Source organism: Enhydra lutris, unplaced genomic scaffold (assembly GCF_002288905.1).
Source record: "Enhydra lutris kenyoni isolate GAN:26980312 unplaced genomic scaffold, ASM228890v2 scaffoldscaffold10, whole genome shotgun sequence".
NCBI lineage: Eukaryota > Metazoa > Chordata > Mammalia > Carnivora > Mustelidae > Enhydra > Enhydra lutris.
In genome coordinates, this window is record NW_019154094.1 from 8,414,091 (window position 1) to 8,438,312 (window position 24,222).

General features: G+C 60.2%; 3 protein-coding genes across 3 annotated transcripts; 2 read left to right on the forward strand and 1 right to left on the reverse strand.

The window, feature by feature from the left end:
- The first annotated feature begins 3,302 nt into the window (after positions 1–3,302).
- LOC111144338 (semaphorin 3B) lies at positions 3,303–13,522 on the forward strand. Its single transcript, XM_022498593.1, has 18 exons — positions 3,303–3,326; positions 6,913–7,099; positions 7,821–7,978; positions 8,144–8,206; positions 8,608–8,727; positions 8,809–8,902; positions 9,077–9,196; positions 10,014–10,159; positions 10,251–10,362; positions 10,479–10,548; positions 10,625–10,769; positions 11,089–11,308; positions 11,576–11,667; positions 11,777–11,818; positions 12,057–12,214; positions 12,316–12,371; positions 12,466–12,605; positions 13,121–13,522. The coding sequence occupies exons 2-18, from the start codon at positions 6,991–6,993 to the stop codon at positions 13,520–13,522; spliced, it is 2,247 nt and encodes a 748-aa protein (XP_022354301.1). The 5' UTR covers positions 3,303–3,326; positions 6,913–6,990.
- A 1,751-nt stretch (positions 13,523–15,273) lies between these two features.
- Positions 15,274–18,977, forward strand: LOC111143954 (leucine rich single-pass membrane protein 2). Its single transcript, XM_022497991.1, has 4 exons — positions 15,274–15,310; positions 17,844–17,954; positions 18,048–18,233; positions 18,416–18,977. Exons 1-4 carry the CDS (start codon positions 15,289–15,291, stop codon positions 18,547–18,549), a joined length of 453 nt encoding a protein of 150 aa, XP_022353699.1. The 5' UTR covers positions 15,274–15,288; the 3' UTR covers positions 18,550–18,977.
- Positions 18,978–19,047: 70 nt separating this feature from the next.
- Positions 19,048–24,162, reverse strand: LOC111143950 (interferon related developmental regulator 2). The gene is made up of 12 exons (XM_022497986.1): positions 23,950–24,162; positions 21,884–22,003; positions 21,714–21,798; positions 21,483–21,607; positions 21,240–21,397; positions 21,027–21,077; positions 20,762–20,940; positions 20,572–20,677; positions 20,107–20,244; positions 19,893–20,021; positions 19,717–19,812; positions 19,048–19,579 (listed from the first exon to the last, which is right to left on the reverse strand). Exons 1-12 carry the CDS (start codon positions 24,005–24,007, stop codon positions 19,499–19,501), a joined length of 1,326 nt encoding a protein of 441 aa, XP_022353694.1. The 5' UTR covers positions 24,008–24,162; the 3' UTR covers positions 19,048–19,498.
- Between the last annotated feature and the right edge of the window lie 60 nt (positions 24,163–24,222).

Sequence of the window (24,222 nt, forward strand, 5' to 3'; positions counted from 1 at the left end):
ACAGGATCCCGCGCCCCACCCAGGATCCCTGCCTTCCTTCGGCGGTCAGGCCTGGACCCCGCTGAGCCCCAGATAGCGGGCGGGGCCGGGGCTCCGGGGGCCCTGAAGCCGGCCCAGCAGGAAGCCGCGCCGGAGATGGTTCCTTCCTAACCTCCTGAGGGGAACCCCCGCACAGAGGGAGCATTGAGTGGCCAGCATTGTCTGCCAGACGCACCCAGTGCCTCTCTCCATGGGTGGGCCCTGCAGGATTCTGGCCAGGATCCCCTTGAATCTAGCTTGCAGCGGGTCTGGGTGGGGTCCTGGCAAGCAGCACTTTCTTTCCTGCGTGCTGACAGCTAGGCTCCCACCTGCCTTCAGCCTTCTACCCCTGCTCTGATTTGGAGGGCATAAGGCCCCATTGTCCCAGCACTGGCGGGGGCGGCCTTTCAATTCTTCCTTGTCTTTGGCAGTTGGGAAATTCCCAGCCTTGGGGGGCAGCTGGGGCTAGCGGCGGGTGGGGGTGGTGGCATCCCAGGTGTCCTGCACCCCAAAGGGAGAGACTCCAGATGGTTGACTTCTGGGGATCCCCTTATGCTTAGAGCTTTCCTGGGGCTGAACCTCATCCCTGGGACCACGGAGTGAGGGCAGCTAGAGAGACTCAGTGCTCCCTGGCCCTGTGTACCCTGAAGCACTCCCAGCTTAAGGAGCCCCATCTTTTTGGCCCCAGTCACGGGTAGCTTGCAGCTATGAGGCCTGGGATCCCTAGACAGGCAGAGCCGGGAAAGGGACTCAGGCTCTTGCTTCCAGACTAAGCTTGTGGGTCCCTGTATGAAGTGGGCTGTCGCCAGCCGATGCAGACTTCCATGAGGCTGACCCACCTCTCAGAGGGCCCACCCTACTCCAAATAGTTGCTCAGGCTACTGATGTGGTGCCGGCCTTGGTATTTTTAACCCATCTGCAGGGTGGGGAAACAGCTGGAAAGAAAGACAAGTTCTGAGAGCCAGAGGGCTTAGGAGAGCAGGATCTAGGGAGACCCTGCAGAGAGGAGCCAGGTGGGCAGCCACTCCCCAGCTCGGGCCCAGGTCCTCCATGACAGGTGGGTGGAGGCCAAGATTCCAGGCGCAGAATGGGGAGGGAACCCATGAGATCTGGAACCTGTGACACTGCAGGGGCTGTCAAGGCCTGGAAGAACACCTCACCGTGTTGCTGGGTGGCCCCACTGTTCCTTCTGATGTCAGGAATGCCTGCTCCCCACGCAGCCAGAGCTCCTCAAATCATCCCCCCAACAGACCCCATCCCAGATCCAGAATGCCAGGCCAGCCAGGACGCTGGAGAACACAAGCCCTGACTCCAGCCACCTGGTCTGTGGCATGAGCGACCAGGTCCTAGCTGCCCTGGGATGCAGGGTGTGGGCTGGGATAGGATCGTAGCTTCTCTTGGCTCTCTTCTGGGTTCACGGTCATTCCCGAACAACTGAGCTCAATCTTCCTGTCTATTGGCCTGACAAGAGATCCTGGGGGCCCACATCCCTGTCGTGGGGCTACGCATTCCCCTAAACCCTCCTGGACTCCCAGAGGGAAAGCCAGCCCGCATCACACATTCAAGGAGGGCATCAGGCCAGGTGGGGTATGGTGCAGCTATGTGACAGTGAGTGTGTCCATACTTGTCAGCCACTTGGCTCTTTGGTTAATAATGGTGATGGGCACTAGGGTGGAGGGGGTGGTCAGCACCATGGATCACTTTCTCCTATCTTGGTTTCTCCCCTTGCATGAAATAAGCCCCACAGGTGATCTTATTTAGGAGAAAAATAGGTTTGATATCCTTTCCCATTGACTCTGATTTCCAACCTCGTTGTGGATGGAGAGAGTCAAGGCCTGAGGGGCTGGTGCAGGGTCAAGGAAGGACTTGACCATCAGTTTCCCATCGCACCCCATCCCCAGGACTCAGCATGCCCAGGAGGGTAGAAGGGCTTCCTGTAGGCATTCTCTCTCCTCCCTCCCTGTGCCTGTCCTCTGCTGGGTCCTGTGATGACAGCCATTGGGGGACCCAGAGGCCTGCAGAGAGGCTCGACCCTGGGTATTCTAGGCATCTGGGGCTTCACAGAGGAAGTGACACCGGGAGACCTGAAGACTGAATGGTGAAGAAGAGAGTCTAGCAGGTGGCAAAGAGGAGGGGCTAAAGGGTGGAGGGCACAGCCCAAGCAAAGGCCTGCTGCCCTCTGGAAATTGGGTGCCCAGAGCCCTGGTGGGGTCAGCTAAGGCTGAGTTGGGAGCCCCCAAGCTCCAGCCAGGTCTCTGAGGTGTGTAGCGGGGTACTGCAGAGGGGAGGTTTTGGGAGGAGGAGGGCAGAAAGACCACAGGGGCACAGCCTGGGGGAGAGTGAAGGGGTCAGGTCTCCGTGCTGCTGGGGGAGGAGGCGGGGCCTTGTCTGGCTAACGGGGGGAGGGGGGCCCTAAAGTTTTCCCTAAGATCAGGCCTCAGGGAGAAGGGATGGGCACCTGGGCCCTGCCAGGGCTGGGTTGGAGACCAGGAGGAAGAAGACTGAGGAGTCCCCAGGGGTCAGGGAGGGACGGAGGTTCAGGTGGAGGGTGGCGGCAGTCGTCGTGTTGGGGGCGGGGGTGGGGGACAGGAGTGAAGCTGGGCTGAAAGATGCAGCAGTGAGGGGTCTGCCCGGTGCGGAGATGGCACCAAGAGCGGACACCTGTGTTCCCCCACCCTGCCCCCTGCTGCAACCGCAGGGCAGTTGAGTAAAGAGATCTGAGATTCAGTGTCTCCCTAAGAACACACAGCTGGTGAGGAGCCGTCACGACCCCACCCTACCCTTCCCAGCATACTAAGGGTGCTGATCCCACCCCAGCATCTCGAGCCCCTCAACCTGCACTCCTGGGCAGCTGTCCCCCCCCTTCCCCCCATGCTGATTAAGAGAAGATAGCATTTATGTTAATATATGTTAATAAGCTTGGAGTGCCACCCCGGTCTACATTGGCTGTATTCCTGGCACCTCCCCACTACTCCCCTAGGCTGTGGAGGAGGGGAGAGGGAGGCTCCACCCCCTGCCCTATTCCCCGCCCCCCCCAACCCTGCTGGGCAATGAAGAAAACAGGAGTGAGAGGAGAGCTGTGATGTGGCTGGTGGGGGGGGCTCCCCCATCCCAGAGGGGCTGACCTCAGCCCAGGAGGAATGTGCAGGAGGCGGAGGGCTGGGGCGGAGCGGGTGGGGGCAGGGCCGCAGCCAGAGGCCCAGGGTTCCAGGCGGTCCAGCCCTCGGCCCCTCCACCTCAGCCCTGACATGGCCCTCAGAAGGGAAGGGGAACAGGCAAGGAGGGGAAGAGCTGATCTTTCCAAAAAGGTGGGCCAGGGGTCTCCGGGAGCATGGATTCCAGGCTGGGGGGCGGTGGGGGAAGGGCCCCCACACCATTTCCCAGGAGATCTCCCAGCCCCCCGGGGTGGGTAGTGCCTTGTCAGGGAAGTCAGGCCTCAGGCTTCGCTGGGCTCATTCCTGCCCCTCAGCCCACCCCCACTCAATGCCTAAGTCCTCAGGGTAGTGAGTCCTAGTACCCCACGTGGCCAGAAGTAGGAAAGGTTGTGACGTCGGAGTCACCAGCCTTGATGGCTAAAGCAGGTGTAAGCGTGGAGCCAAGGCCTGACCCAGCCCAGGCTGGGCACTGGGAGGGTTGACGCTGGCCTTCCTCAGATGGATGCCCTACCCCAGCCACACCACCCAGAGTCCAGGCTGAGGGCGGGCCTGGCTGAGGGTGAGGGCCCAGAAGGCAGGTGGTAGGATTTGGCACAACAATTAAGTATTTCCAGAAGGAAAAACCAAGGCCTTGGAGGCTGTGGCACTGACAGGCAGCATCGGGGCGAGAACCCAGGCTGCTTTTGCCCGTGGCAAAATGTAGAGGCCTGGAGTCTGAGGTGGCCTTTGGGTGGGGGGGCTGCAGGTAGGAGTAGGAACCCTAGCTGCCTTTCCTAGTTTGCTCCATTCTGTCAAGACTCAGGCCCAGGCTGCTTGATTCTAGAATCCTTAGGAACTCCCGGAGTGCAGTGTAACCCACTGCTGTTCCTGGAGGGCTGCCTCCATGAAGTCCCCCCCCCCCCCCCCCCCCCCCCGCCGGAGTCTGGCATATACTTGGGCCTGTGGCTGAGGAACAAAGACCCTGGGGGACACCCTGGGTTCCCACCCCTGCAGATCTCCCTTCCTGCCCCAGGGAAGAGGACTCACCTAGGGCAAGGAAAGCAACACAAAGGGCTCCAGTGGGCAAGGGGCAGCCCCAAGATGCTGGAAAGATGGTGGGGGGGGCGGTTCCTGGTCCTGCTTTTCAGTATGGACGTGGAGCTTGGAGGGAATGAAACAGAGACTGGGACCCTGAGCCTGAAGAACTAAAAGCAGTGGGGGCAGGAAGGGGGCACCGTGGGGGTGGATGGGGACCTCAAATGCACTTGCTGATTTTGGCGGCTAGGGTGGAAAATTGTAAACAGCCAAAGAATTTTGTTTGCTTGCGTGGGGCCGGGGGAGGCTGCCCAGGTCCAAGGCAGAAGCTGGGAGGAGGAAAAGGCTGCATCCTGGAAGTCCAAGAGCCCAGGCTGGGGTGCATCCCTCTACTCCCTCTCCTGAAGGCCCCTGGTCCTCCCCCGGAGGCCCTCCCTTCATCTGCCTGCCTGCCAGCCAGCCAGGCCAGGAACACTAGGTCCTGAGACTCAGGAAAGCAGGGCCCGGCCCCACCCGGAACAGACACCGACACCCCTACTCCGGGAGAGCTGGCCAGAGAGGGGCCACAGCCCTTGGAAACCACAGCCTCCCTCACTGACCACTGACAAGCTGCTGACCAGCCTTGGGGGGATTGAGGGGTGAAAGGCCATCCTCAAGCCCTGTCACGTAGACCCGAGGGCCCCATTCAGCCACGGTCAACATTCGGCCCTTCCAGAGTAGACCCCTAGCAGTCCGAATGGGGTCGTCCACCAGACTCAGCTTCAGGCCAAGATCCCAGACCCTTTCCAGCTGAGCCCCTCACTACCCACTTGTAGCTCTCCAGCTGTGTAGGGACCAGTGAGGACCTCAAGTCCCCTGGACCTGCTGTTCTGCCTGCTTCACAGAGCCTTTTGGGGCTGGGGAGGAGGCCCTATATGGTTTCTTCCTCCTTCGCCTTGACTGGCCGCCTGCTTCTGCACTGGACTGCTATTGGGCGTACCCTATTGCCCCGAGGCCTGACAAGGGAGGGGTCGCCCCTCCCTTGTGCCGGCTCCACACTGGCCTGGCCACCAACTCCTGCCTGGTCACCCGATCAGCCCAGTAAACTTGCCTGCGCGTGGGGCGGCGGGCCGGCTGCGTGGAGGCGGGGGCTGCTCCTTAAAGGAGCCGTCGTAGGGTGCCCTACAGTCCCCAGGCTTCTCCCCTCCTCCCGGGCGAGCCGGGGCTGGGGTGGAGAGGCGCTGCTGCCTGAGTTCTGGTGGAGTGTGGGAAGGTGGCCAGGTGTTCTGTGGCGTTGCAGACCTCACGGGCTCAGAAGAGGCAGTGGCAAGTGTCAGTGGAGGGACAGCAGGAGGTGGGAGTCCTAGCCTGGGAGGGGTCTGGGAGCTGCGGAACTGGGCAGGGGCTTGGGGGCAGCAGTCTGGAACGTGGCTCGGCAGTTGTGCCCCTTGCTTGATGGCACCCCAGGACCTTGCCCCATGCCAGGGCTCCTGTGCCCAGCACCTGCCCCGCCAGCTCTGGGAAGGACGATGGGGATTGCAGCCAGAGGCTGGCCCCACAAAAGGGATTCAGGGGAAGGCTCTGGTGCAGAGTTGGAGGGGCTCAAAGATGGGGGAACCTGAGGGAGAAGGCAGGGGAGGGGGAGGTGAGGTGGCAGGGGAGGCTCAGAGAGGGCCGGGCAACTCACCTGAAGTGGGGGTGAGAGGCTGCCTGAGACCCTTGGCTCTCCCCCGACTTGATTCCTCTTGGTCTGAAGTCAGCCCACAGAATTTCTGTGTAACCAGCCCCCTCTAGGCTCAGGTGGGGAGAGAGGGGTCAAGCAGGAAGCCAGGACTGCGATGTCCTACTGGGAATCACCTCCAAGTAGAAGCTGAGGTTTCCCTCCAGACTGGATGGGGGAGCGCAGTCCTCGGGGATCCTGGACAGCCGTCTTCCTGAGGAGTGGCTATCCAGGCGCTCTCAGAGTTGCAGGCAGTTGACTGTCCCTGTGGTTGTATTTACTCACCGGCGTGCCGAGGGACACGCATGCACTTGTGTGTGTACACACAATCATAATGCACACGTACACAACACACATGTATGAGTGTCTGCAAAGTGCACACGCATGCCATCGCAGACATGGACATACACCTGTCTGCACGCACGCACACACACACACAATACAGATACACAAAGGGACCCTCAGAAATACTCAAACTCACGGGCGCCCACACCAGTGGCTCCAGCTCCAGCCCCAAAGGTACCTCTGTTTCTCTGTGAGCCCGTGGGTGCACAACCCCTCCAGAGGCCTGACCCCCTCTTGTTGCTCACTCCCATGACTGGCTTGTTTTGCTCATTGCACTTGGCGCCCTCTGAAATGACTGCACTGATCTGAGTCCTTGTTGGCATTCTGCCCTCTCCTGCATGGGGACCTTGTCTGTGCCCCCCAGTGTCCCAGGCTGGCAAGAAGTAGGCACACAGAGTTTGTGAATTAATGCCTGTGAGCGTGTCTACGGGAAGGGGGGGGTTCTTGGGGGGGGGGACGTGGTGGGGCGGGCTCCTGCCAGTGTGGGGGTGACCCCAAGGGTGTGCCCAGCGTGGGTGTGTCTGTGATTGTGGCCAGGCAGGGCACACTCAGGGAGGGGAGAGCTCGGAAGTGGAATGCGACCCCCCAGCCTCTTTCCCCCAGGGGCTGTAATCTGATCCCTGGGGACTCCCCCCCTCTAGCCTCCCGCCCTCGTCCTTGCTGCAGCTCCTTCTCTTCCAGATCCTGGGGCAGAGTCCAGGGCGGCTCAAGGCTCCTCCGCACGCGCCTGCTGAACCCGGAGCACCCTGAGCCACCAGGATGGGGCAGGCCGGGGCTGCCGCCATGATCCCGGTCCTGGCCCTGCTCTGGGTGGCAGTGCGGGGGGATGCGACCCCCAGCACCCCGCGCCTGCGGCTCTCCTTCCAAGGTAGGTGCACCTGGTGGGCGGGAGGGCTCCGCTCATGGTGGGCGGGAGAGGATCCCAGTGTGGGTAGGGGGCATGCGTTTGCTGTTGCTTTGTGCCACTGGCCCAGGTTTGATTGGGGGCACTCTCAGGCCATCTCCAGTTAACCCTGTCCTGGCCTCAGCCCCCCAACTTTCTATGCACATTCTCTTCTTGCTTTCCCAGGAAGACCCCCTTCCGTTCCCATGGCAACAGATCCTGTCTGGGTCCCATCCACGACCCACCCCCAGGGAAACTGAGGTGTGGGGGGTCACTAGAGCCTCCTTCCCACACCCCCTACACAGGAGGCCGGTCACTGGTCACTAAGCAATGGCATCGCACTGAGCTCAGGCTGGTGGCAGGAAACCCCCATGCTGGGGTTGGGGTTCTGGCTTTCCGGACATGCTCAGCACCCCACCGGCACCCCGGCCTCCCAGTGTGCCTGCCTGCAGACACTGCTTGTCCAAGCCTGCCCGAGGAGCTCAACCTGCTTGCCCCTTGGTTGGGGGGGATGCTGCACTGCCCACCATGGAAGTTTCACACCTGGGTGGGCCTGTCTTCATCAGTGGAAACTCACACATGTGGAAACTCACATGTGTGTGGGCCAGGTCCCATGTACAACCATGACCTGTGAGAGAGACAGGCAGGGTCTAGGGGAAGCTTCCAGCAGGGCTGGCAGATCCTCTGTGGTGTCCGCCCCCTGCAGAGCTCCAGGCCCGGCATGGTCTCCGGACCTTCAGGCTGGAGAGGACCTGCTGCTATGAAGCTTTGCTGGTGGATGAGGAAAGAGGACGCCTGTTTGTGGGCGCTGAGAACCACGTGGCCTCCCTCAGCCTGGACAACATCAGCAAGCGGGCCAAGAAGGTACCAGGGACCCCCAGCCTTGGCACTGCCCAGGGAAGGAGCCCCAGGACCCTACTCCAGACTGCTTGGAGAGGCCCAGGGGGATGGGCCCCTGAGCGGACACTCTCTGCACAAAGACCATGAAAGGGCCCTGACCTGTGTCCCCTTCCCCCGACCTCCTTGTAGCTGGCTTGGCCGGCCCCCGTGGAATGGCGAGAGGAGTGCAACTGGGCAGGGAAAGACATTGGCGTGAGTGCTGGCTTCAGGGTGGGAGCGGGGAGGCCAGCCCCCTGCATTACACACAGTGGCGCCAAGACAGAGGCCTGCCTGTTCTGGTTGTGATGGGGGCAGGGGGTCGAGGTGGCTGAAGTTTGGAGGTAGTGACTCAGGGTGGAGGCTCATGTGATTCTTCTTGGGGGCCTCTGAGTCACAGGGGGACGTATAGGCCTGTGCTTTTCTATGCGCGCCTTCTGGTGAGAGGTGGGCTGGGCTGGTCACCAAGGGCACGTGGGTCACCGCAGCCCATGTTGGTGCTTGCCTGAACTGATGCAGAAGAGAGGAAGGGGTGAGGTGCTACCGGTGAGCTGGGACTCCTTAAGGCTGCCTCTCTGGGGGAGGCCTCATTGTCCCTGACCCTGCCTGCCCACTAGACTGAGTGCATGAATTTTGTGAAGTTGCTGCATGCCTACAACCGCACCCATCTGCTGGCCTGTGGCACGGGGGCCTTCCACCCAACCTGTGCATTCGTGGAGGTGGGCCACTGGCTGGAGGTAAGTCCAGCTCTGGGCAGAGAGGGAGGTTGGGAGGTGAAGAAAGGTCCAGAAGTAACAACCGTCCCCTGCCCCCCCCAGGAGCCCATTCTTCGGCTGGACCTTCGGAGGCTAGAGGACGGCAAGGGCAAGAGTCCATATGACCCGAGGCATCGGGCTGCCTCCGTGCTTGTGGGTGAGTCCAAAGGCTAGGGCCCCTCAGAGACTCTCGACTCTCTTGAGAGCCCCAGAGATTCCCCCACGGCCTCACTGACTCCCAGGCTACTGCCAGAGCTCTCCAAGCACCCCCCACCTCCATCCCCCACCCAGAACCTTCAGATTGGCTGAGCGGCCCTCACCCTGTCTGCAGGAGAAGAACTGTACTCAGGGGTGGCTGCAGACCTCATGGGCCGGGACTTCACCATCTTCCGAAGCCTGGGCCAGCGTCCGAGTCTCCGAACAGAACCACATGACTCCCGCTGGCTCAATGGTGAAAGGCTGGTGGGGTTTTGGGGAGGGGGCCCTCGGCCCCCACAGGGTAGGTGCCAAGGAAGGCCCATAACAGAAGTGAGCAGTGGGTGCAGCCGGGGTCCCACCAGGTAGCTAGCATGGGTCCAGCCTTGTGCCAGGGACTGGGGTTGTAGGGCAGACAAGACATGGGGCCTCTGCCCTCTTTGAGTTCACAGAACTCAGAATGAATACATCATAAGATCAGTTCCAATGGCCATGAGACTGTTCAATGCACAGACAGAACGGGACAAGGAGACCAGGTGGGAGAACGAGAAAGGAAGCCAGTCTACTGGGGAGGGGGCCTGAGCTGATTCCAAACACCCCGCAGGATGGAGGGAAAGAGCAACTAGAGCAAAGAATCCGGCGCAGGAACAAACCAAGGATTAGACGCAGGAGAGGATAAGGGGTCTCCACCATCAGGGGCTAAGTCACTTGCTCTAAGAGTGAGGAGAACGGGGGCCCCTGCCTCCTGTTCAAGAGTAGGATCCGTGAGTGAAGGTACAACTGATTGGCCATCTCCCTCCTTTCCTGGCCGGCTGGCCTGGGGAGCTACCGGGCTGAGGTGGGCTCTCCAGGTAGTCTCGGTCTCTGTTGCCCTCTTGTGGCTGCTTCTTGACTCACAGGCCCTGATCCTCTGGATCCTGTGAACTTGCTGGGCCATCCCAATGAACTTGATCCTAGAGACTGGGTGCTCAGATGCTTCCTGGCAGGCTTCTGGAGGCACCAGAGTTAGGAGTTAGAAGAGAGAGTGTATGGGTCTCCTGAGGGAATGCTGACTTCACACCTCCTGCTGCTAGAGCCCAAGTTTGTTAAGGTCTTCTGGATCCCAGAGAGCGAGAATCCTGATGATGACAAGATTTACTTCTTCTTCCGTGAGTCGGCAGTGGAAGCTGCACCAGCACTGGGGCGCCTGTCCGTGTCCCGTGTTGGCCAGATCTGTCGGGTGAGGAGTCCCTGGGCCACAGCCTGTGACCACACCCCTGCCCTCTTGCCTCTTTGGGGCTCCCCCTCACGCCCTCTGATTGGCTCCGCAGAATGATGTGGGTGGCCAGCGCAGCCTGGTGAACAAGTGGACCACGTTCCTGAAGGCACGGCTGGTGTGCTCCGTGCCTGGTGCAGAGGGTGACACGCACTTTGACCAGCTCCGTGAGTGCCAGGAGTGGAAGGTGGAGTTGGGGAAAGGGAGTGCAGTGCCCTAGACCCGGGAGCCCAGCCACCCTGAGGGCTGTGTGCCCTCCCCCAACTGGGCCCCTTCCCCACAGAGGATGTGTTCCTGCTGTCCTTGAGGGACCGTTGGAGCCCGCTGCTCTATGCCGTCTTCTCCACATCCAGGTGAGGGTCGGAGGTCGTGGGCGGGACTGCCCCGGTTCTGCTGGGCCCCTCACTCTACTCATGCCTTTGCCCACAGCACCGTCTTCCAAGGCTCTGCAGTGTGCGTGTATAGCATGAACGACGTGCGCCGTGCCTTTCTGGGGCCCTTTGCACACAAGGAAGGGCCCCTGCACCAGTGGGTGTCCTATCAGGGCCGTGTTCCCTACCCCCGGCCAGGCATGGTGCGTAGCCCCAGGATTCCCACCACAACCTGCTCGAAGTTTCAGGGGTGGAGAATCTGGTCTGGGATCTTCTTGGTGAATGTGGTTTCTTCCTCTTGTTATGGGTGGATAAACATCAATTTGATCAGACAGGGCTTCTAAAAGCAAGGCCATATTTCCCCCCTAAGACTCCCAAAGGCAGGGCTGGGTCTTCTCTCTTCAGAGTCCCAGGGCAAGCCTCTATCCATTAGCACCCCCACTCCCAGTTCCTGGAGGTCTCTTGTGGGCCCACCAGACCTTCATACCCACATCCCTGTCGTGCCTCCTCCCCACCGCCCAGTGCCCCAGCAAGACCTTTGGCACCTTCAGTTCTACCAAGGACTTCCCTGATGACGTCATTCAGTTTGCCCGGAACCACCCTCTCATGTACAATTCAGTCCTGCCCGTGGGTGGGCGCCCTCTCTTCCTACAAGTGGGTGCCGGATACACCTTCACCCAGATCACTGCAGACCGTGTGGCAGCTGCTGACGGACACTACGACGTCCTCTTCATTGGCACAGGTCAGTGGCCTGCCATGTCCATTCATTAAACCCAGTCTAGACTCTGCCCATTACTGAAGCTGCCCCTGTCCAGGCTCACCTTCGCATCTTTGCCCGGGTTATGCCCCATCTCCTTCTGGATGCTGCTCTTATTCTTCCAACCCACATTCTTCACTGACCCAACCATGCTGAGGGTAAAGTGAGAAGACCTCCTCAGAAGTGAGGAGACCTCCAGCCCTAGCTATCAGGGAATGCAAGGAGTCAGTCACTCACTCCTCATCCTTGCAGATGCTGGCACCGTGCTGAAGGTGATCTCGGTCCCCAAGGGCAGCCGGCCTAACGGGGAGGGGCTGCTCTTGGAGGAGCTGCACGTATTTGAGGTGAGATCTAGCCTCCCCCCATTCCCCCCACCTCAGCCTCTGTGCCCCCCCTGCCTGGAGTAACCCCACCCCACTGATCCCTGATCCCAGTGCTCCCTCTCCCTCTCAGGACTCGGCTGCTATCACCAGCATGCAAATCTCTTCCAAGAGAGTAAGTGACCAGAAGGCTTGGGGGTAAAAGGGACCCAGTGCGTTCCCCGAGTGCCCCAACCCCCATGCCTCCCTTGGTAGTTCGAATCCCGGGTTTGAGAATAGGTTCTGCCTTCGCTAGACTGCGTGACCTGAGACCTCAGTGTTCCCATCTGTCAAGTGGGGTAAGGGATCTCTGACCTGTGGGAGGCGGGCACGGGGCTGCCTTCGGTCACCCCGGAGCCCCTCGTGCCCCCTAGCACCAGCTGTACGTTGCCTCACGGAGCGCAGTGGCCCAGATCCCCTTGCACCGCTGTGCTGCCCATGGCCGTGCCTGCGCCGAATGCTGCCTGGCGCGTGACCCTTACTGCGCCTGGGACGGGGCCGCGTGCACGCGCTTCCAGCCCAGCGCTAAAAGGTGGGCCGGGTCGGGGACGGGCCACCCGGAGTCCTTTGCGGCACCTGGCTGGCTAAAGGAAGAAGAGCTCATGGAAGTTCCACGTGCCCTACTCCCCGCAGGCGGTTTCGGCGGCAAGACGTGAAGAACGGCGACCCCAGTACGCTGTGCTCCGGGGGTGAGTGCCCCAGCTTGCCCCGACTTAGCGGCCTTCGAAGACGCCACAGCCTGCCCTGCCCTGCCTGAATCTGACAATCCCTTGCCCTCCCCAGACTCGTCCCATCCCACATTGCTGGAGCGGAAAGTGTTCGGGGTGGAGGGCGGCAGCGCCTTCCTAGAGTGTGAGCCCCGCTCGCTGCAGGCACGCGTGGAATGGACCTTCCAGCGCGCGGGGGAGGCGGCCCGCACCCAGGTGAGCCTCCCGCTGCCCGGCTCCTCAACTGGCCCTGGCCCCGCCCCTACATCCAGGAGAGGCCCCGCCCTAGCCAATGAGGCCCTCGGCCGGCTCCCACCTGTAGACGAGGTGCGGCCCCGCCCAGTGAGACTCCGCCTAACCGGCCCCTCTGCCTGGTTTGGTCCCTTCCCTGCACGCCGCCCCCCGGTGAGGCCTGGTCCTTTCCCTGCACGCCGCATCCCGGTGAGGCCTCTCACTCCAGACCCAGCCCCCACGCCCCTGTCCGAGAGGAGTCGCGCCCTCTCTCCTCCTGTTGCGCTCCCTGCGCCGCCCCCCATGTCCTGCCCGGTACGGGGATCCCCTCTCAGACCACCGGTCCCAGTGTCCCCAGCCTCCGAACGTGCCCCTGCGAGCGCCTCTATCCTACTCCCGCTCGGCCGCTGGTGACCCTCTGCATCTCCCGGCCGGTCCTGGAGCCGGGTTTCGCTGTTCCCGACCCTGACGCCCCCGCCTCCCGCTGGCCCGGCCTGCAGGTGGCTGCGGAGGAGCGCGCCGAGCGCGTGACGCGGGGGCTGCTGCTGCGCGGGCTGCGGCGCGGGGACTCAGGCGTGTACCTGTGCGCGGCTGTGGAGCAGGGCTTTTCGCAGCCGCTGCGTCGCCTGGCGCTACACGTGCTGAGTGCCGCGCAGGCCGAAAGGCTGGCCCGGACCGAGGAGGCTGCGCCCGTCGCCCCTCCAGGCCCCAAGCTCTGGTACCGGGACTTCCTGCAGCTGGTGGAGCCGGGCGGCGGTGGCGCTAGCTCCCTGCGAATGTGTCGTCTGCAGCCCGAGTCGCGCCCACTGCCTCCCGAATCGCGGAGGAAGGGCCGAAACCGCCGAAGGCACGCCCCCGAGCCGCGCGCAGAGCGGGGGCCCCGCAGCGCCGCGCACTGGTGATTCGGCTTCCGGGCTGGGTACAGGGAAGGCGACTCCAGGCAGGAGCTGGAGGACAGACCCTGGGGGACGCACGGCTACGGGGCCCGGCACACTGGTCCCTGGCCGATGGAGACCAAACGACCGACCGACAGGCCCTGGCCGAGGGGCTGCCTCGCCAGCTTATTTATTAACAGAGGATAACCTTTGAATGTAGCCCTGGGAGGGACGGCCCAGGCCGGGCACGGGGTCCTGCTGGTCGCGAGGAGGCAGAGAAGCGGGCTCCAGAGCAACGACCTGGGCGGAGGAGGTGCCCGGAGTGCCCACCCTCGGGGAAGGCCCTCCTCCCTGGGGGATGAGCAGAAAGCTGTGAACAGGCTGAGAGGGTGGGGGTGGGGGTGGGGCAGGCCGACTGTACTAATGCAATAAACACGTTATCAGCCGAAGCTGGAGCGGCCCCAGCACGCAACCGCTGGTGCTAGGTCTCGCTGTGTGGCCTTGGGCAACTTCTTTGTGGTCTCTAGACCTCAGTTTCTGCTAAGGATGCTGTGGTGAGGATTAAAGATGGTTTCCATGTGACCGAGGGGATTCCGTGGGGCCTTTCCCGGGTCCTAGTGACATACACAGTGTATTCTGAATAATAGAATTTCTTGGCTGAGTGCTATGAAGAAAATGCAATTTGGTGATATGTAAAATAATGTAAGAAAGCATCAATGAGGGGGTGACATTTGAGCTAAACAAGGAGCCAGCTGCGGGAGTATCCAGGGGAGAGCCTTCTTGGAAGGAACAGCCAGGGCAAGAAACAAGGTTGCTGTGCTCGAGGAACATCAAGGCGGCCAGGGATACAGTGAAGTGATGGATTTGGGATGTTTAAGGAGGTAGAGCTCATTGTCTTGCTTTGTCCCAGTTGGGAAGGAGGGCCTCAGGGGTCCAATAGCAGAGTGTGAGCCCTAAGATCGGCCACTTCCTCCCTTCAAGAGTAAGTGGTACCATGCCTCCTCATACACTGTGTGTGACTTGTATACCCTTGGAGAGTAGGAAGGTTCTAAACTGCATGTGCTAAGTGCTTCTGACATGTGGCTGTATTTCCATCCTCCTGTGTCCTGTGCCAGGGAGGAACCATTGTCATTCCTGTTTTAGAGATGAGGAAATGGAGGTCAGAGAGGGGGCAATCCCTTCCCCCAGCTTGTAAGCTTATTAACAGAAATACCAATCTTCAATCTAAGTTTGCCCACTGACCAGCATGAGTACCTGCATGTGTAGGTGTGTCTCTGGGGGCCCTCATGTCCCTGGCTCGTTATCCATCACCCCAGTCCCTGGGGCCAGCAGGTCACACAGGGCTAGGTGCTTGTCCATCGGTTTGGAGTAGAGATGACCCAGCTTTGAGTAGAGGTCTTTGGGGGTAGAGAGGCTCAGGTCTCAGCTGCCCTGAGGGGCGTTGCTGGAGGTGAGCATGAGGCTGCTTGTCTGGGTAAAGACACCAAGGCCTGTACATATACAGGGTGGGGGTGGCAGAGTTCCCCAGGAAAGACCCTGGCACCTGCATTAGTGGAGGTGTGCTTTGGTCTGGGCTCCATCACCAGCAAGATAGTCCCCACTGGGTCACTCCACCCATTCCCAGGGCTGAGGGCTGCCCCCTCTAAATATAGCCCAGTGGGCTGAGCTCAGGCCTATTTTAGGCCCGGGCTGGTAGGCGGCTAGCCTTTCCAGGCTCTGAGGAGCCACTGCTGCCTTCATCCTGTCCTGCTACTGGGTGTTATTATCAGCCCCCCAACTGTCCACTGCCCGCCATGCCTGAGGAGACCCAGGAAGGTAGGAGAGCATTAATGGGGGAGGGCAAGTCCCCTGTCCTGTGACCCTGTGGACTCTGGAGCAGCCCTGCCTCATCCCATTGACCTCACTTCCTTGGCTAGTCATCAGTCACCATGTCCCAGCTTGAGTAAAGGGACCTACCCCCTGTGCATGGAGAGAGGGCTTACCACATCTGGAACCCCACGTCCTCTCCGGCCCTGCCTGTCTCCCCTGCTAAGGACAGGGAGGGATTGGGGGGAGCTACCTGGTCAACTATAGGCTGTGCCCAAGTGGGTGTGGACAGGGCAGACGCCTGGTCAGCTAGGCTCTTCATTCAGGGAGGAAGCTGGGATCCGGGCAGGCTGTTCCAGGAAGCCTTTGGGCATGTGGCCCAGAGACTGGGAGTGGGTAGATCTCCGGCCTCCTCCAGCTTGAGCCTAAAATGGACCTAACTATTGGCTAGGTGGGATCCCTTGGCCTGGCCCAGCTTAGAGCTAGTTAGGCCTTTGGTGGCCACTCGCCTAAGTGCCCCATTGCACCCAAGTACAGAGGTTCAGTGGGGCCGGAACAGGGCTGACCAGCTGACCCACACTTCTCTGGCCCAGCCGGTCAACTCCCTTACCATATTTTCAACATTTCAGCTGGATGGGGGTGGGGTGCCCAGCCCCCAGTAGTGATGGGAGATGTTTGCCTCCTTCTGGGGTCCAAACAACGTTTATCAAGCTTTCTCCTGGGAATGAACAGAATCCGAGTTCAACGTAGGAAGGGTGGGGAAGGGGCACCTGGGTGGCTCAGTCCGTTAAGCACCCAACTCTGGATTTCTGCTCACGTCATGACCTCAGGGTGGCGAGATGAGCCCCCTGTCGGGCTCTGTGCTCAGCAGGGAGTTGGAGCCTGCCTGAGATTCTCTCCCTCTCCTGCCCCTCCCCCTGCTTGTGTACACACACACTCCCTCTCAAATAGGTAAATATTATTTTTAAAAAGTGTGGGGAAAGCAGAGCCAGCTGCAGAGGAATTTACTATGACCCCCAACCCATCACCCAGACGTGACTGGCATCTCTTTTTGCTCTGAGGCATCTCAAGGGCCAATTTCAAGCAAATCATGAAGGCTGAGTTCTTGTTCTGAAAGTGATAGACTGAGAGTCCAATCACCCTTGCCCCTATCAGCAGGCATTCCCTCAATGCCCCCCCTGCTTTGTTATCTAGCGTCCAGCTGGGTATCTGGAGGTTTAAGGAGCCAAGATTATTTAAAAAAAAAAAAAAAAAAGTAAAATATACTTTTTAGAAATCACAAAATATTTTTGATGGGTTTAAAAATCAGTGAAATCACAAGAAAAGTACAGAGACCCCAGTGACTAAGTGGGCAGAGGCTGGAAATGGATAAGGAAAGTATTCCAGGCAAAGAAACCCAATCAAGGGGCGCCTGGGTGGCTCAGTGGGTTAAAGCCTCTGCCTTCGATCAGGTCATGATCTCAGGGTCATGGGATGGAGCCCTGAATCAGGCTCTCTGCTCAGCGGGGAGCCTGCTTCCTCCTCTCTGTTTGCTGTTCTGTCTACTTGTGATCTCTGTCAAATAAATAAATAAAATCTTAAAAAAAAAAAAAAAAAAAACAGGTCAAGGAAGGCCTTTCCTCATCTCCCAGTTTGGGAAACATACGTGTACGCATGTATGTATGTAATTTTTTTTTCAGTGAAAAGGCCTAAAGGTGGTGATATACCTTTCTGGGGGCTATGGACAGCCATTCTAGAGGGCAGTCTGATGGCTTAAAGAAGAAGCCCCTGCTCTTTAAGCCAGTAACTTTGCTTCTAGTAATCTGTCCTTATTAACAATTAGGAAATTGGGAAAAACCTTCATACTTGCTGATGCATGTCCTTTCCTAGGGGTTATTAGCTTCAGAAGGGAACTGGAAACAACCTAAATGCCCAGGCGGCCTCAAAGGGAAGCTGCAGGAGCATGTGGAACAGCTTGATAACAAAGGCAGGTCTCCTGTTACAAGGCTGAGTGAAAACAGCGGGGTTCACAGAAGTACAACTGAATCACAGATCTCAGAGGCCGTTAAAGCAGGCCCTGGGGGACAGGTGGCACCCAGCTAGGAAAGGGGTGCTGTGGGGCATGCAAAGTTGCCAGACACTGGGTCTGGCCTGGTGGCTACCTCACAGGGTCTGCAGGGCAAAGTGATAGCAGAAGCAGGGATGAAATTTCATGCACCGTCAGTTGAGCCCTCCAAGGCTGATAACTCTTTAGAAATGAGCAGGCAGAGGAATGCCTGAAAGTCCTTCCGGTGCTTGCTTGGTGGTGGGGGGGGAGCCAAAGCGAGCAAGTCAGATGTACCTCCTGCTGTCGTGGGTGTTACCAGGCCCAAGGGGCTCCAAGGTCATCCTGGTTCCCAGACAAGGATCATTTCTGAGTCGGTTTTTGGGGCATTTGGAGCCACCCTCCCTTTGTCCTTTCCCGTCTTCTCTGAGTCCCTGCTGCTGCTGGAAGCCACCTCAAAGAAGGCGGGGCGGGGGGGTGGTAGCCTGCGGCTGAATCAGTCCTGCCCTGTCCCAGCAGACACTGTGGCACTGACAGCGAGCCCCAGGAGCAGGGCGCCACTGGCCCCCAGCCACACACAGGACGTGCGGCTGCACAGGGTGGAGTCCATCAGTGACCTGCACAGCGGAGGTGAGGGGGGCAGGGCGGCGGGACTGACGTACTGGGAGAGGGGAGGAGGGCAGGTACACCCCCTACCCTCCTGATGCCCCATCTGCCCCCCAGGTTCGCTGTGCCCCTACCTGGCCGAGGAGGCGCAGCCATGGGACGAGCTGCTGGGCATCTTGCCCCCGTCACTGTGTGCCCAGGCTGGCTGCGGTCCCCTGCAAGGCCGGGGAAGCTTTCTGATGCTGCTGGCACTGCTGGTGCTCACCTGCCTGGCACTCGCCATTCTGGCTGTCTATCTGAGCGGTACGGACAGACAGATGGATGGTATGGGTAGCAAGTGGGGACCGAGGGTGAGGAGCAGGGCCTGGAAGTCACTTCCTTCTGCATGGTTGGAGGGAGCAGCTGCTGAGGCCGAGGCAGCAAAGGGTGGGGAGCTGTGGGGTGGCATGAGGTCTGATGATCCCCTCATTCCCGCCTGTCCCCAGTGCTGCAGAGCGAGTCTCTCCGCGTGTTGGCACACACCCTGCGCACCCAGGAAGAGACGCTCCTCAGGCTCCGGCTGGCCAGCCTCAGCCAGCTGCGCAGGCTCAACTCCAGCGAGGCCCCCGCACCCAGCTGAGACACCACTGGGACTAGGGCTTGGGGATGAGGGGGGGCCAGGGATAAAGTGGCCAAGGCAGGCTTCTCCTGACCCACTATTCTGCACTACTTCCTTGGTGAGGTTTCTGTACCAGAGTCTGACCTGACCACATGCTACCCGCCTCTCCTGTCTTCAGGCCAGGGCTGGCCAGGTTTTCTGGTGCCAAGGCCCTGGTTTGGGTGGCCCAAGGTCAGAGGAAGCAATACCAGCCTCCTGGCTCCTTCTGTGGCCTGTCAGCAGCTTCTGGCTTCCCCCAGACGTAGGTTCAAATCTAGAAATAGCTGCCCCCACCCCAGTTGCCCAAACTCTGCCAGGCCTCCCAGCAGGGATCCAGCCTCAGCGCTCAAGCAGGAGAGCTCTGAGGATGGGGAGGACGGCCACCTGAGGAGACGGTCTCAGAAGGCAAAGATGAGATGGAGATGGTGCAGGGCCCACGGGGGCAGCAGATGGGAGGGAGGCAGAAATAACCAGAGCGAATGGCTGCAGAAGGCTGAGCATTCAGTTTAATTATCTCTAATAATCTTTAAAAATCAGCATATAGATCCATTCCAGGCACCCTCGTGTCCCCACCTGTTTTGGTGCCATTTGGCAGATGCCGTTCCCCTCAAGGACGTGGGTCATCCCAGAGGAGCAGGGCCTGAGGAAGGAGAGCAAGGGACAGCCCTCCTACCATGTGCCCCACAGCTCTGGGATAAGCACACATCTGGCCAGGCCTGGGACAGGGCAGGGAGAGGCCACAGCGCTGTGGGCAGGGGCAAGGGGCCAGGATCCCAATTGCCCTGGCCTCTGGCCACCCCATCCCCATGTCTGTTTTTGGTTTTGTCATTAAAAAAATAAAGCGATGATTCCTGGCAGGGACGAGTTGTTGCAGTGTCTTCTGTTAAAAACACAGGCACGGGTGTGGACAGTCTCTTCTGCCGGCCCCGCCTCAGAGGAGGTCTGCCCGCTTGTCTCGCACGCGGCTGCGTGCCTTGGTCCGTGCTTTGAAGGCAGCAGCGTTGTACAAGTGCTGGAGTGGGGGCAGCGAGCGGGGCTCTGGTGAGCCAGGGAAGGGGAGGCCCAAGCCCTTTCCTCCAGCCCCTGCAGAGTGCGGGGCCTCGAGGCCACGGGAACGTGGGAAAGAGAAGGGTGCCCGAGGGTGCAAACCTTCTCAAAACGTGAGATCTTGCAGGCCTTCAGGGCGGCGGCATCCAGCACCAGCACAGGGCCCAGGCCAAAGATGTCACGGAGGAGCTCGTTGTTCTGGGGGACGAAACGGGCAGTGAGCTGAGGCTGGTCCACAAGAGCCAAGCTGGGCACCCCCTCCCCGTCCGTCCTCCCACCTGGAGGTGGTGGTGCATGCCCGATCCCAGCACGTCCTTGAAGGCAGTGTAGGCACGGCGCCGCGCCCAGCTGTCCACATAGAGCACCTCGAGGCCGAAGCGGATGGACTCTTCCTCACACTCCCCACCCTGCAGCATAGGGGGACCCACAGAACAGGGCTCGGCGGCTGTGTCCAGGGAGCACTCTCACCAGGACACACGCGCTCACACGTACCTCAACGAAGTGCAGCACGGCTCGGAAGGTGGAACGCTGCCGCCGGCGGTCAGCCTTGGCACGGTACTTGTTGCTGTCGGTGGCCAGGGTACGCAGGGCGCTGCAGAGGGCCTCCATGTCCTCGTACAGAAAATCCTCCTGCAGCAGGAGCAACGGAGGGTGTGTGAGCAGAAGCCCAGGCCCTGCACGCTCTCAACATGGGGCTGTTTCTCTCACGGCCGAAGTGGTTTCCTCCTTTGCCTGGCCCCCTTGAATCCCTTCCTGGCCCCTCTCTAGCCAGGGCCAGACACCCCTCTCAGAGCCCCCACCACAGCACCCGGCATCTGAGTCTGTGTTAGGGTGACCTCCCCTCTGTCACGACCTAGGGCTGCCCTAACTTCTGTGATGTCCCCTGCATCCAGCCTAGGTTGGACAGGTGGTGTCAGGAGGCCCCCCTCCCTTCCCTTCCCCCACTCCGCCTCACACCTCAAGGTCCCGGGCAAGCTCAAAGAGTAGTGCGATGGTCTCGCCAGCAGCAATTCGCAGGTTCACACTTTCGCTGGACAAGAGCTGGGGCAACCGGGGCAGCTGCCTGGGAAAGGGGCAGGCTGAGCTATGTGTGGGCTGGGGCCTTGTTGCCTTTCCCCTCCCACTCACAGCAAGCAGTCACTCTTACCTGTCCAGGATGTGGCTGATATGGGCACTGGGGCAGACGCTGAGGAGCAAAGCCCAGGCCTGCAGGGCAGCGCAGAGCAGGCCATGCTGGCTGGCGGGGACCACAGGGACTGTGGAGCCACCCACGGCACAGGACCGGCTGAAAACGCTTTCCAAGCAGTTGAGGCAAGACATCAAGTCCTAGGGACACAGGGAGCCAGTGGGAATGGCTCAGGGGCAGAGCCAGGGCCTAGGTGCTCTATTACCTGTGCCTGGAGGCGACTTACCTGGACATCGGTAGCAGCCACATAGCACCCCAAGCCAAGAGCAGAAGCGCACTGTGGGAAGGGGGGCAAAGCCATGCCACAATCAGAGAGTGAGCCTGGGTTCCTGGCCACAGGGCTCACCCTTAGAGTAGGGGAGCCTGAAGGCAGGTGGAACCCACCTCTCTGCTTGGGGACTAGGGGATGGAAGGGGGTCACTGAGCCTGAAACACTCACGTGGAGCCGGGCAGCAGGGCTGGCTGTGCTGTCACTGAGCACAGACACCAGGAGGGGCTGCAGGCTGTGGAAGAGCTCCTCGCCCTTGGGTCCAGGGCCCAGCTGCACGCAGAGCAGGCCTAGCACAGCAGCGGCCAGCGCCTGCTCCTCGCCCTTCCCTGGAGGAATGCTTTCCGGTCAGCCCATGCAGCGAGGGTCAGCACCCAGCCAGTTCAGGTCTCCCCTGAGCCCCCAGGGCCCAACCTTTCTTGAGGCACTTTTCCAAGGCATCAGCCAGGGTGAGGCGGCGCTCCAGCAAGAAGTCGGGGAGTAGGCGGGATGCGAGGGCCAGGCGAAGGCTCTCAAGAGCACCCTGCCGGGTCTTGGCACTGGGGGACGAAGAGAGGGGACCTTGTGGGCCAGCCCTACTGGGTCACACTTGGCATGGGCTGAGCAGGGACACGGGTGTGGGGGTTGGCCGGCAGTCAGGGATACCTCTTATCTGTGAGGCAGTCCACATACTCCTTCAACTTCTCCTCAAGGTCTTCCTGCTGGCCCTGTTCCTCCGCGGCATCCCCCCCTGCAAGGTCAGCGGGTCAGCCCTATGTCTTGACCCATCCCAGGGAATCCCCACAGAGGCCCTGCCACCTCCCACCCACTCTCACCAAGGCTGTCCTCGGCTGCAGTGCTAAGGAGGCTGGGGCATTCACTGGTGGTGCTGCGGGCCTCACTGACAGCCTCATCCTCACTGGAACCTGAGTCAGCCTGGGTACTGCTCCGGGCACCTGGGAAAGGTTGGACACATTTGTGGCAGCACTTGGCCTGCCTCCATTGATGAGGGACGGCTCGGGGGTACCTCACCCAACCTCATGAGCGCACGAGAATAAAATCCTGCCCCTTTCAGAGATGAGGAAACAGAGACTGTGGCAGGTGGCACTGGGGCTGATTCAGGGGACACTGAGCCAGGAAGGAGGAGAAAGGGAAATGAGGTCCATCAGCTGGAGAACATCAGGCGCGAGGTCCACCCGAGGAAAACCCAGCAGGCTTGGTGAGTAGAGCCTCCTTGAGACTACAGCCTGCTTTATGGAGATTGAGAGCCTGGTAGCGGTAGACACGGCTGCACAGGCCCCACCTAGGCCTGTGGCTGAGCCTGGAGTGGGGTTATTTCTAGGCAAATCCTGGGAGAGCTCAGCTACTCGCCCAGATTATGCCTAAAAATGGCCAGGGCAAAGGTCAGGGGCTTAATTATAGGATCTGTATATATAGAATACATACAGACACAGGGTTCAAATTCCAGCTCCCTATCTTAAAAGGGGTGTAACCAAGTCAAATACCTAGCCTTTACCCCCTCAATTTCTTCATGTGCAAAACAGAGATGCTAAAAGACTCTTTTGGTATAGCAAATGAAGATAATAACTAAACAACTAGTTATGGCTCTTCTGTGGGCCAACATCACCTATCTGCCCTGGGGCAGAAGCCCAGCTCCTAGTGGATGTGGGTGGCTGCCCCAGGCTTCAAGCATACTGTCTTCTGAGATCCCCCCCCCCCCGGACCATCCCAGGCCTTTAGCTTTGGGTGAATGTACACACAGCACCCTCCTGATCCTGGGAAATGCAGAAAGTGGAGTGGCCCCTGACCCCATGAGTCCCTGAAAATAGGTAAACAAAGGAGAATGTCAGGGTCAGCAAAACGTACACTCCTGTGTGTGGGTTCTGCCCAGGGCCAGGGGCTGACTTTGGCAAGGGCAGCTGCTGCAGCAGAGCCCCAGATGGGTTCTGGTCACCAGGCTGGTCCTAATTCTCAGGAACTAAATACTCCATGTGCCTGCTGGACAAAGTTGAGCATGCATCCAGGCCTCTCCTCACCTCCTCTCTTACTACCCTAACCAGCCAAAACAGCCCAGCCTCCCTCATGTGCTCCCTCCAGATGCCAGGGCTTGGTATAACTTTTTCCCTCTGCATAGCGCTCTCTTCTTCACCTTCTTGGGATTCACCCACAAGCCCCTCGAGAATTCCTTGGTTCCTAAGTGTGGAGCTGACACCATTTAATGAACTTATCCCACAGCACCAACCCTTCTGGAATGTCGCTACCCTCTTAGCCCCACACCCGAGTCCTGTTAGGGCTGTGGCCAAGTCTGAGCTGTGCGTAGCAGGCACCCCATTCCTGAAGAGTAAACATATGTGTTTACTGCACCAAAACACACTCCTGTTGGAAGCTGATAAGTCTCAGAGCCGCCTCAGGCTCCAGGGCACTCCCCAACCCTCTCGTGCCAGGCCCACGAAAGCCGTGCCAGGCCCACCAAAGCCGTAATCCTGCAACTTCCCTACAGCCGGCCCCCTCAGTACTCCCCGACAGGCTAGGCCTCCCTCCAATTTCCTAGTCCAGTCCAGGAAAGCACCAGGGAGTGGCGAGGGGGACAGGCTTCCTCCTCTGTTCCGCGGTTTGTCCACCATAGGAAGCAACTGGGGTGCGGCGGCAATGCGGGAAACTGAGGCGGGGAGGCGCCCACCGGTTTAGGGCCGGTAACGCGAGCTCCTGAGCTGCAAGCAGTGCGCTCGAGTTGGACACCCACGTGGCCGCTGCCTCCTGGGGCACGTGCCGACGGCGGGGGAGTTGCGGGACGCAGCGCCAGGTTGGTCGAGGCAGAAGTCTCTGTTCAGGACCCTCCGGGACACCGACGGGAAAGCCACGCAGGACCCCGCTCGCGGCTCACTAGTTGCTCCCCACTTACCCGCTCTGCGGCGCTGGGCGCCCTTGCGGGGCGCGCTGCCCTTACGGGCGCGGGGCATGCCGGGAATCAGGAGCGCGGGCGCGCAGAGGGCGCGGGGTCAGGGACCCGGCGGCTGAGGGCTCCAGACCGGCGAGACGCCGGCCGCTGGGCTAAGCTGAGACTTGGGCAGACGACGGGAGCCACACGCCACACGCGACACCATCTTCGCGAGGCGCCCCGCCCTGCCAAACGGGTCTGAGCGCCCCGCCCTGCTAAACGGGTGGCCGGGAATGC